At 45.4% G+C, this 12,201-nt stretch overlaps 1 protein-coding gene across 3 annotated transcripts in view; it reads right to left on the bottom strand.

Annotated features, from left to right (window-relative positions):
* Positions 1-1,637: 1,637 nt before the first annotated feature.
* The window catches only part of cbarpb (CACN subunit beta associated regulatory protein b), a 20,956-nt gene continuing 10,392 nt past the window's right edge, over positions 1,638-12,201 (bottom strand). For all 3 annotated transcript variants that reach the window (XM_028587565.1, XM_028587563.1, XM_028587564.1), the window contains exons 6-11: positions 11,771-11,933; positions 11,127-11,298; positions 10,296-10,448; positions 9,060-9,300; positions 8,258-8,447; positions 1,638-7,124 (exon numbers count right to left, since the gene is read on the bottom strand). In XM_028587565.1, coding sequence (XP_028443366.1) covers positions 5,579-7,124; positions 8,258-8,447; positions 9,060-9,300; positions 10,296-10,448; positions 11,127-11,298; positions 11,771-11,933 — 2,465 coding nt within the window. In that variant the 3' untranslated portion in view covers positions 1,638-5,578. The remainder of the gene's footprint in view (positions 7,125-8,257; positions 8,448-9,059; positions 9,301-10,295; positions 10,449-11,126; positions 11,299-11,770; positions 11,934-12,201) is intronic.

The raw sequence follows: 12,201 nt of genomic DNA, 5'->3' as shown, positions 1-12,201 counted from the left end.
CGGGGGCCTTCACATGCTGCTGGAAATGGTATTCATTAAAGGTCGCTAGCAATAGAAAATAATAATTATATTAGATCGTTTTTTTTAAATTGCCATCCTTATTTGTACCGTGACATATTGTTGAATAAAGCAATGTTCTGAGGTTAGATTTTTAGTTATTACAAATGTCAATGTTATTCTTTTACTTGTGTTTTTTTAATTCATTATTTAATGAACATTGTTGGACGTGCCTGAGCCCTAAGATTTTCATTGTCAACAGCAACAACTTCTGTTATTGTTTTAAATAAATAAAGAACCCTGAACAGTGGGATTTTGAATGTAGCTGAATCTTTGTATGTAGCTGTTTTCGAGCCAAATTTGGCTTTTGGGCCCCTGTTGCTTCCGAGTTCCCATCGAGTAGGCTACAATAGCACAGAGGCTTTCATTCACCTCTACATTGGATATGTGAATAGCCTTAAAGGATGTTACACTGGATTTTCCACACTGCACCCCCCCCTGCAAACTCAGCATTGGCTGATTGTCAAGGTGTCTAGCTCAGCGATTGGCTGACAGACATTAAAGAGTGGTGGAGGAAAGGCAGAGGATGATGCAAAAGAATGAAACTTACACAGAGGAGCGGCAGCCTGAGGCCGTAGCTGTCCCCCACCCTTCGCTGAATGAATGTAGCTCGTTTAGACTGCAAAGCGATGTGTATTAAATCAGTAGACTGACAGCGATTTCATAGAGGACAATACATTCGCTGTTATGAAAATTAGATTTTTCCATGTGAATCAATGACATCAAATGATAGGTAGCTTGAGGCAGAGAGAAAAACAGACTCCAACTCAGTCTGTTGGAGGCGTGCTTGTGTTTGTATGAACAAAAGACAATTGTCATTAATGACACTACAATGTTTTGGATGCCAGGACAGTGACAGGACATATCTGACATGCATGCATACTGTGTAAGTCGTGACTTTCCTCTCAGCATCAGGAGCAGCAGTCTCCATCTCATCCCCCAACACGCTGCGGTTCGCTTTACCTTGACTTTGATATATCTGAGAACCAAGGAAAAATTTGTTTTTCCTAATCATATTTTTTTTGTGATTCCATACCTGTTTAAGGTTAAAAAAAAACATCTTACAATTTTAATTTTTTTATTTTTATTTATTTAAATAATGTCAACTGTAGTGGACAACAGGATCATTTGAGTACGAAAACAGACAAATTTGGTAGATGTGGAGTCATTATTTACATGAAGATAGTCCTGATGTCCACTATAATTGACATTCATAAAATGGCAAATTTTTCAAAAGATACATAATGCAGTTTCTATCAGAACTCAATATATGATTCCTAACACCTTAATGAACAAGAAAATATATGATTATCATAGTAACAAAACCATAGACAAACAATATTTGACTCATCTCTTATCTTTCCATAAAATGTGCTTGTTCCTATGCTGTCCATTTTGGATTGAAAGATAGAGGCGGTTCCCGGCCTCCCAGCCAATCAAATAACACATCACTGAAATGCCCAGGATGTCCTCTGTACAGTACAGCAGGAATTAAGAGACTTGCACAAAAGATTCCAAGGAGAAGAATGAAACTCAAATGTCCACTGCAGTGGACATAAGTCAATGGGCTGGGTCTCAGGAGGATATCGTCAGCGTACGGCGGTTATTCTTGTTAGCTCTCTTCTAAACTTTGGCCCCGCAGTTCAAGGTCTATAGGCCAGTAGGATAGACCTTACGTTAAGAAGAAGGAGAATAATAAGAAGAAAAAGGCAGACATTTGAGATGTTTGCTTTGTAGATCACAGGCTGGATTTGGCTTTTCTCTCCAATTAATTTGAAGGAGGCGATAAGGAGAGGCAAGAAATCAATATGAGCCTAAGCAACGGAGAAAAATGAAATGAGATTCATGAGGGGGAACCTTATCTGTGATCCGTTCCCACGCCTTGATTAACAACCATTCCCTTGAAATAAAGCGAGTTAGAAACACTTTTGCTTCATTCATTTATTCACAGATTGGAAAACAACCCTAAAATAACACTTATTTTTGTATTTATAATTTGGTCCCTCAAGGCTCAATAGATTGGATCAACAAAAGCAAAGTTGTTAAGAAAGCTTGTCTTTTTTTTTTTCTCCTCTTTGAGAAATAAAGCGGTTTACTAACAAGCAAGGAATACAGAAATACTTCTACTTTCAAAGAGAAAAATCTCACAAAATCTCATCAGCATACAGCATCCTAGCATGACTCTTTAAAGTACAAAATCTATAGTCATACCAACCTTTTAACAAATGAGCCATAACTATGGACCATTTTGTACCGTAAGTCTGAGAAAACAAAGATATGTACTAAAATGTTAACTCTCATGCAGACCTACACACAGCTATGCATCAATGCATTTGACAGGCTACTGGTTAGTAGACAAACACAACTGACCACAGTGTCCCCAGTTATACAGCGTCTGTCTAAACCTAATAAAGGACACCCATTTAGTCTAGCTCCTGTGACATTTGTACTTGTATACACAGCAATGTTTAATCCTTGTACACACGGAAAAAATCTACCCCTATGGCCATTTTCTTTCAATTGTTGCAGTAATGGGGTGCTCGAGTCCTGGACTCGGACTTGAGTCTGACTCAAGTCGTAATTCTCAAGACTCAGGACTCGACTCGGACTTGCGCACTGATGACTCGGGCTTGAGGATTTATGAAATTGGACTCTGAAGTTGGATGAAGTTTCTGACTTCTTGTATGTGTAATAGGCAGTGATGGAGTACTCGAGTCGCTATTCTCTGGACTCGACTCAGACTCAAACTCAGGTAATGGTGACTCGACTCGGACTTGGACTCGAACACTGGGGAGCCGAGACTTGACTCGGACTCGACTGCAACACAGTTGCTGTAATGGCGTCATCTCTTACACTGACCCAGCTCGAAGACGTTCTAGCTTTCGTTCTTTGGAAAAAAGAAGCAGCTGTCTTCCCCTTTTCAAAAGCCCAGTCAGAATTTGATGAGTTAACTATTATCATCAGGGGTGCATCAGTTCCATTATAACTGAGAAGGGGGGAGGGGGGGATTTCATTTCCTTTCTGCTGATTAGCGCCGTCAGGAAAAAAACGCACTTTGATTGCACAGAGCCAGAGCACATTGGGTTTCTTCACGGTGACATACTGTGCGTGTGTCCTCACACACACACAGTATGTGGGGAAGGTATCGTGAAAAAAAGGAGAGCAAAAAAAAACATCTACATCACATCTGCTCCTTATTTAAATTCACCTCCTTTTATCTCAGTTGTTAGTCATAATGAGGAACACAGCTTCTGCACTTAGCCACAAGAGGAGACTCCTGTTACGCAGCAGAGAGAGAGAGAGAGAGAGAGAGAGAGAGAGAGAGAGAGAGAGAGAGAGAGAGATCTAATCTGGGGAAGGCTGGAGAGGAGCATCGCCATCACACCCAAACAAAAAGAGAAAGATAATGATTGGTTGTCTCCCCCATTTTCTATTCAGTGATTTCAATTTACTGCACGGTAACACCCTCGAAAGAACAAAGAAAGGGAGACAGGGGATGAAAGGCGGAAATCCTTCTCTCGTTAGGATTTATATTCAACACCATCTTCTGCAGTGGTTCCCCTCACTGCACGTGGGAGAGACGGAAAGCCCAAAAGCCCCCTCTGAGAAGGAGATTTTATGAGCGTAACTGGGTCACAATCAACCTGCTGCTACCGCTGAGGATGTCCTGTAAAAGCAGAGATCTGTGAGCAAAAATGGATTTTCAGGCCATAATCTGCTGCCAGGGTTTCATTTGAATGGCAGTGGCTGGTTTCATAAGCCGGCAGGATGTGAAGTCCTCGCCCCCCCGCGGGAGCCATCTACTGCACTGTCAACTTTCTCAGGAGAAGAAGAGGAAGAGGGGAAGAGGGGAAAACAAGAATGTCAGAAGTGGACAAATAAAGCCTGTTCTGTGAGCCCCATGCACAAGAAAGCATGCCTTTCTTATAAATTAAATAAACACCAAACACCGTCTTTGAGGGCAGCCATCTTGTCTAATAGCTTAAATGTAAGTGCCCACCTCATGGCTGTAAAACCTGTGCACAAGACAGGAGAGACAAGACAAGACACAGGAGTTTGTTCTCCCTGTTAGGACAGAGCTCATGTCACTAGTACTAAGAGAGCACTGAGAGTCATCGTTTATGGAGATTACGGTGATATCTGTGACCGGAGTGCTATTGGCTGTCTGGTTTGTTAGTTCTGAACCTGTCCTCTTCAAACCTGCCACACTCTCAGTTTTCATTGTCATTTAAGCAATGCAGACGTTCAAAAATATATTACAATTCATAAAATAAAATAAAAAAAATTAAACGACACAAAGTTGACACATAGCTGAGAAGCGTTTTCAGTCAAAAACAACAAACGTCACGACCAGTCATCATGACCCGCAGTTAGGATCAAAGGACATCTTCCTTTTCAAAAGAACATTTTATGAGAACTGTTCTGGCCTTTGCTAACCGTATGTTATATCTGTTTAAACCAGTGGTTCCCAACCTTTTTGGCTTGTGGGCCCTTATAATCAAATAATGTCTACTTGTGAGCCAATGACCAAATGACTTGAGGGATGTTTACCACGATTGGAGAAACAATGCACCAATCAGAGCTTTGTGGGCGGGATTAAGAATGGGGCCATTATCTTCCTACATAGCTAGTTACCTAGCTACATCCATGAAACATGGCAACAAGCATGGATGAGATGACGTAGCTCTACAGGGTTGTAAGTTGACTTATATAATAACCATTGTACTTTATATAGACATATTTCAATTATAACTGCTCCTAGCAATCGCTATCATAGCTTCCACGTTGACTGAAAAAGGCGTAAGTGGGACAGAGTGGTCCTTAAGTACTGACTGCTTAAGACGAAACCAAACCAAATAGTAATAGAAACATATAATCAGACTTCTCTTGGGACCCCCAGGTTGGGAACTACGGATCTAAACCTCCAGTGTCAACAACCTAAGTATGCCTCATATAGCTTTAACTGATTCATGTTGGTATTTTAAATCATTTTATAGCCCATGAATAGTGATAAAAGCGACTTATTTTTCCACTAATGCATGATCATGCGACTAGCTGTTGCGTCCAGATCTGTAGCTTTCCTCTAATAGCACCTGGTTTCACAGTGGATCAACAATTACAGAGGCCATATTAGCCCTCAACTTCGCTTATTCATACTGGAGAGCAGAGACAGGAAGGCAGCAGTAGAGATGGAAATAGACCCAGAAACAATTATTACTGAAACCATATGGTTTTTGATACGTTAGCTATGTCTGTTATTTTTGAAATGAATCTTTCTACATCAATGAAAAATGTAAAAAGCTTTGTAATGTCAACAGGCATGAAGACAGACTGGCTGCATTTCTAGTGCATCGGCTGTATGTAAGATGATGATTTAAAGCATACTTTTCGTAGTGTGTTAATGGGCCTGGGTCACACCGTTCAAGCTGCACACAGCGAAGTTTAAAACGGTGGCGAGACACATCAATGACGGGAAGAAACGTGTGTTCCGAGGTTGACGAGGAGGACGACTGAAGCCCTGCTACACTGGGCTGTGGTCCGGAGAAGCGTGTGCGGCCGCCACCGTCACACACTCGGTGGCTGTGTCCTTGGGCCTGCGAAGGCCCGAGTACAGCCTCTCGTCGAGGTTAGCAGCCAGTTTGTCTGTGAGCCCTGCTGTGATGGTCTGCGGGCCGTAGCCTGAGGAGTTGGGCAGCTGAGGGGCCAAGCGCTCGTCCGGGGGCTCGGGAGGGAGCCCAGACAGTTTGCTGTCCTCCTGAGGCTCGTGGTGCGCCCCCGGCCTTTCGTCTTTCTCTGAGATGAAGGGATGATAAGGTGGTGGAGGAGGAGAGGAGCAGGAGGAGGAGGAGGAGGAGGCATGGTCCCCAGTGTCTCTGACAGTGACACTCTGCTCCCTGTCCTTGCCCCCACTCTCAGCATTCATGGGCTCCTTCGGAGTGTCAGGAGTGCTGCCGGTCCCGTCGCTGGTCTCCTCGTCTGGACCGCTGACGATGCGGGGCAGCGTGCTGTGGTAGCTCGTGTCCAGCGGGTAGTTCACGCTCTCACCCCTCCGTAGCGGGGTCCGCTGTCTCTCGAAAGAGGACTGGAAGTGTCTGACACCAGGGTCGCTCCACTGCTTGTGGCGCTGCCACTGCTTGCGGAGGTGGATCCGGGACCGGTGCTTCCTCAGCGGTGACTCCTGCTGGTCGAACTGAGGGTCGTGGCGGAGGAACTCGTGGAAGAGGGCGTCCGTCTTCTCATCTATGCTGTAGTCTCGCCGGTGCAACGCCGGCGGTTGAGGTGAAGGCTGCGCAGCCTCTCGCGGTGTGAGCATCTGACCATACGGGTACCAGCTCAGTGAACCAGCACCTGTTTCTACGGAAAGTCCTCCGCTGGCACCCAACAGCAACTCTTCCTCGGGCTCCTCCTCGAAGAGATGGGACTCAAAGCTCTCGCCGACAGTGCCCGTCCGCCCCGCGTTGGTAAAGTGGTGCCTTTTCTCGTGGGCGGTTGTGTCCTTTGGGCTGCTGCTGAAGCTCCCACACAGCCGCAGGTCTTCAGGACCACGAGAAGGAGCCTCTATCGACGCGTAGCCGCTGTCCATCTGCAGCAATTTACGAGTCCCTGTTTCTCCGTCGCTGCTCCCTCGCTCGGACTCTGTGCTTTCCTGTTTCCTCTTTCTTCCCTCCTTCACCCCCAACCTCTCGTCCATATACATCGAAATGTCCTTGTCATCCTCTCCGCCCTCTGCCTCATCCCCTAAATCCTGGGACGGGTAGCTGAGCAGCCTTCCTCTTTCTGTCTCTATGCGCACGCCCAGCGAACACACACTTTCAGCATCACTGCAGACAGAGTTCCTGTCATTGTTGCTGCTCTGATCAGAGGCGGCGTATTGTTCCAGTGTCGCACGTAGGGTCCAGATGTCATTGTAATGGGACTGGGGGTCCTGGGGTTCTAGGGGTTCCGAAGGGTCTGCACCTTCCCTTCTTGCCAGGGACAGTGCTTCGTCTTGGGGATCAGGGGATAGGCCAATCACCCCTGGTCCTCCATGGCTGCAGCTGGGCTCCACCATCACCTCTACCTCTACCCTGTAGTGTGCACACAGGTGTGGAGAGATGAGATAAAATGAAAATAGTAAGGAGAGAAGGAGGAGGAGAAACACACAGACATGCAAAACAAGTGTCAGTGTCAGAGCATTTAACTAAATAACACAGTCATCTGAACCATGGCTATGTTCACAGTGCACAGAATGATTGTCATGACTTGCAATGGCTGCTGTCGCATGTCCTTAAACTTAACTTGGCTGAATACTGATGCCATGCATGCTCTGAAAATTCCCAGAAATCCCCCTGCTGTCATGTTTAAAGAATGCGTACTGTATGATACGCAACTTGAGTGATAGCAGTAGCAATAAACTGTAAATGAGCATGAGGATCATCACATTTCTGAGCTCACGGCGGCACCCAGGAAATTGCTTTTATTTTCAAACAACAAACATCTGCAAACATAGACAGGAAACACGGATTTTGTTTAATCTAATATTCAGTGCAGGAAAATAAATGGTTAGATAAGAAAATACTAAGGGAGATTGGTTATTTTTGTTGTATAACCTAGTATTGGGAAAAACCTGCATTGCTATAATTGCAAACTTATAATAACAAAATGAAGAAGTAGTGAGCGTTGCACTTTTGGGGACATAATGACTTTATCGGACCATGTCAGCGATGGAATGGTTTACTATGCCAGAATAAACCATGCGTCCCGATTCTTCTCTTTCCTCCAAAAAAAAGTGCACTCTGGGAATCCCCTACATCTGGCTCCAAATAATGAATAATGTTCTTGTTTACAGGGATTAGATACAACTCAGACTGCGCTTTTATTTACTGTTGCACAGCATGTTGTGTTTTAATCTAATTAGATGTGACAGCAAAACAACTTGTCTGGAGGCAAGAGGGCACTTTTTCCAACATCAACGTCTTACAGTTCAATTTTGTTAACTCTGACATTTCACGTCAACAACCACTTTGAGTCTGTTTTTTTTTTTTGCAATGGTGTTAAAAAAAAAAGCACACTTTTATGTTGAGGCAAAGTGGCGAAGAATTGGGACTTCGAGACATATTTTACCGCGTATCATTACTACATGTTTTCTAGCTACGGTAAAGAAATGAGTGCAAGGCAGCAAAGCAGTGAACAGGATGAATGGCAAGGAAATTAAAAATACCTGCCGAGGGAGGGGGGTGGTGTGGATGGAGGCGAGAGGAGGCGTGTAGTGGGGTGACTGGGACAGTAGGTGATGTCCTGGGTGCGGGCGATGTACTGGATGAGGTCTATGTGGTGCGCGTCGTTGTCGTCCTGGTCCATGCTCTCGCTGGCGGCTCGCTGGCGCTGGAACTGTCTCCTTTTTGGAGAGCCTGGCTCCCAACAATGGTGGGGGGAAAGAGCAGTGAGTGGTACAAGTTGTGTAACAGCAGGCAGGAGTAAAGTGACACTTAATTCCGGAGAAAGCTTCCATCAACTGTTAAGGTTTCTGAGAGGATTTTGTGATCTTTTTTTTTGGTCCCTTGGTGATCGGTATGATCGAAAGGACTAAGCCTGGGGAGGCGTGGGGAGCAGTGGGTATATAGGATGAAGGCAGGGGGGATTTACTCAGGGGCTCAAATTGACTTGGAACGACCAAACTTTACGTCACCGAGCCATCTGTCTTGTCCGTGTGTGTGTCTGTGTGTATTTCCGAGTCTTAGCAGCCAAAAGGCATCTCACAGTTGGTTGCTGGAGCCCCCTGCTTAACGGTTGTCTGTTTACCCAAGAGAGTATCGCCAAAAATACTAAACACACAAATAAAATAGAGAAAATACATCTAAGAAAGAAACTGCCAACAGTACAACTTTACTTTCTCAGATTGGGATTTTATTTTATTTTTTTTTTTTTTACAAAAGAACCGCAAAGAGTTGTTGAACTTATCCCTGCTGCATTGGCACAGATTGTTTCTGAAGATACCCTTTACACCATCAAGGATCCATTACCTCTGGTGTCCAGACTCGAGGCTCTCTGGCTGCTGTCCAGCTTCCATTTCTTGATCTTGAAGTAGGGACTGGCCCCCTCCAGACTAGCATGGCGCCGCAGTTTAGTGAAGAACTGCAGCACGGGCCCCTGGCTTCCTGCACCGCCGCCAGCGTGAGGGGCACCACCGCTCCTCGCCGCGGCCCCTTCTCCAACACTGACGCTGCTGCATCTGCCCCGGGGCTCCGCTCCCATCCTCTCGATCTAAGAGAGAGAAAGAAAGAAACGCGGTCAGAAAGCAACCCCGCCGAGACTAGTGCCGTGTACATAATCCCTTCTGACGGGGCAGTTCCACACAGGCTTCCTTGTTTACCCATCAACCATCACTCTTGTTAGTCCTCCCCTCAGGCTCTCTGACCCTCTAATGTCCGTATGGATGACTCACTGGTTGACTGGCTGCTTGAATAGCCATTTCGTGTACTGAGTGACTATCTTAAGAAAATTCATCACTCTCCAAATGATTAACTCAACACACTTCATTTTGACCTAAATGCTGCATTTTCCACATGGCCCAACATGAGCTCTTGCAGGTCATTTGTATGCACACACCTTTTTTTATGCTTCTCTGCAAGAGAATCACTAGCATACCAAACCTAGGAATGGATCATAATTAATGACCATAATTGTGACAGTTAGCTGTAGTAGTCGAGACCACCTAAACCTAGACCAAGTCATCACCAACACCAGAGAGTATCGAGACCGAGACTTTGAGGGTTTGAGACCGAGTCAAGACCAAGACCAGATTTGGGTTAGACACCTTCTTCTCCTGTCTCCCACATTCACTTTCGTGGGCGTGTGTGTAAAAGGGGCAGGGAGAGGCGGGGGGTTACACATTTCAAATTAGATATAAGATATAAGTTATTGGTTGCATTTGCAAGTTTTAACACATAGGCTGAATTTAGACAACGCACAGGAAATTTAGCAAAATCCCTGCAGTTGTGATCTAGCAATAAAATCCAGAGTCCTCTTTATCCAAGACCGAGTAAAAATGTGATCGATTCCGAGACAAAAATTGACCAATCTCAAGTACTACAACACTGACAGTTACTTATCACCTGAGATTCATATTAATGTTCAACATGTGTGTTGGTTTATGTATGCACCAAACACCAAGGCAAATTCCTTGTAAGAAATGACTTACTTAATTATAAAACTGATTCTGATGTAATACATTTTGACAGTAGTTGGCGGTCACTTACAGAGCTGGAGCTTGGCTCTTTAACGCTGAGAGCGATAGTGTTCTTGCTGAAGCTGGTGTCCACCACAGAGTTAAAAGCATCTCCGGGGAGGGCACAGCTGGGATTGACACTCAGGCTGGTCAGCGCCGTTTGTGGTAGGGGGCACAGCATGGGCTGAAAGGGAAGCACATAAAAAACATGACACTTTAGAATCTATTGTTGAACATGCGTGTTTTCTGCAAAGCTCCATTGATTAATCCAGTTATTGGAAGTAATGTTGCTCCACTTCCAAAGTTTGTTATGAAGTTTAGTTTGCATTTATGAAGGAATATCATGCCCAGACGTTAGAGCCCTGCAAGCCCGACGGGGCCCGACAGGATAAGCCCATTCGGGGCGGGCTCGGGCCGTTTTTTGTCTTTTTACATATCGGGCTCGGGTCGAACTCGGGCTTATTTTAGCTTCTCTCCTCATTGTGCCCATCTTAGTAGCGTGTGACGTGTGTGTGTTTGCGTGTGTAGCTGAGCCAGCGCGCATCAGAGAGCGCGCGTCAGAGAGAGCTTAAAAGTGATTGATGTTGGTCTAGGGTCGGGTTCGGGCTGAAAAAATTGCAGGCGTTGCTGGGCTGGGGTCGGGTAGGGCTTGAACACCACGGGCCAGGGCCGGGTTAGGGCTGGAGTTTTTGGCCCGTGCAGGGCTCTACCAGACGTCAGTGATTGAACATCTGGGAAATTAATGTGCACAGCCTGTTGAAATGAGCAAGCAGAGAGATCCCTGATCTCGCCCTGACCCAGGTGACTGATGTCTGGAAGACTAACGATGCATCAGGACTAATAGCAGGTTGAAAGCGGTCACCTGGAAGATGGAAAGTGCTGACTTAGCGACAGGGCGCGCCGTCATGGTGATGCTGTTCTCGGCCGAGTCGCACTCATGGATAGTGACTATCTTGAGGCCCGGGGGAGGCATGTGGAGGTGTGTGAGCCGGGCGTTCTTCAGGTGGTGGAAGTCGCCCTCTGTCAGAGTGTACCTGCGGCGAACAACGTAGAGTTAAATAGAAAGATATAAAATCCTAAAAGATGGGACATGAGTCGCCTACGCTCTCGATGAGTAATATGTATATCATGGAGCTCATTCTTGCACGAGTCAAACTGCCAAGGGGGAATATCTGACTTCAGACCGATCAGAGCGAACACTTCAATTCTGCTTTTAGCCCCACAGAATAATTCCTTTTGAAGAATTTGCACATTAGGCTCAGGGCTTTCAGAGAAAAGTAGGGCAGTGAAATAATGAGAAAGGGTGAGAGCTCTTTGTGTCCATAACACATTCTGAATTAATTCTTAACTCTGAACTAACATAGAAGAGAGATGGACAAAGTTTAATGTGTAAATCCTTTGATCTCAGAAAGCACTAAAGCTGGAGTGCATGGACATTAATGCGAGTTAAACACTGACTAAAAGGCATTTTGCAAATGTGGGCCCGGTGTATGTTCGCTTTCTAACCTGCGGCCCTTCTCCTGGGCCTTCTTGCCATGATCGAAGAGCGCAGCCTCGTTGAAGGAGACGCGGCGGCCTGTGGTGCCCGTAGAGAGGAAGCGCTCAGTCTCCTGGTCGTGAGAGCTGGCCATTGACAGGCACTCTGACTCATCCACCCTGATGGTGATTTCTAGCAGAGATACAAGAGGAAAGAGACAGAGGAGGCAGACAGATAGACGGGCGAAGGAACAGCGAGAGGTTATTGTCATTCAGTGAAATATATCAACATCTAAAATTGTACTTTGTATTTAGTGCCAATTAGCAAACGACTAAAATGTGAACTTGGTCACCATTATACCTGCTAAACATAAGCATTTTAGCATTGTCACTGTGTGCATGTTAGACTGCTGACATTAACATTTAGCTTAAAGCAGCTCTGTGTCTATGTAAGGGACCAT

This window comes from Perca flavescens, chromosome 9 (assembly GCF_004354835.1).
Source record: "Perca flavescens isolate YP-PL-M2 chromosome 9, PFLA_1.0, whole genome shotgun sequence".
Lineage (NCBI taxonomy): Eukaryota > Metazoa > Chordata > Actinopteri > Perciformes > Percidae > Perca > Perca flavescens.
The sequence above is the reverse complement of the archived record's forward strand: the minus strand, read 5'-3'. Positions and strand labels throughout refer to the sequence as shown.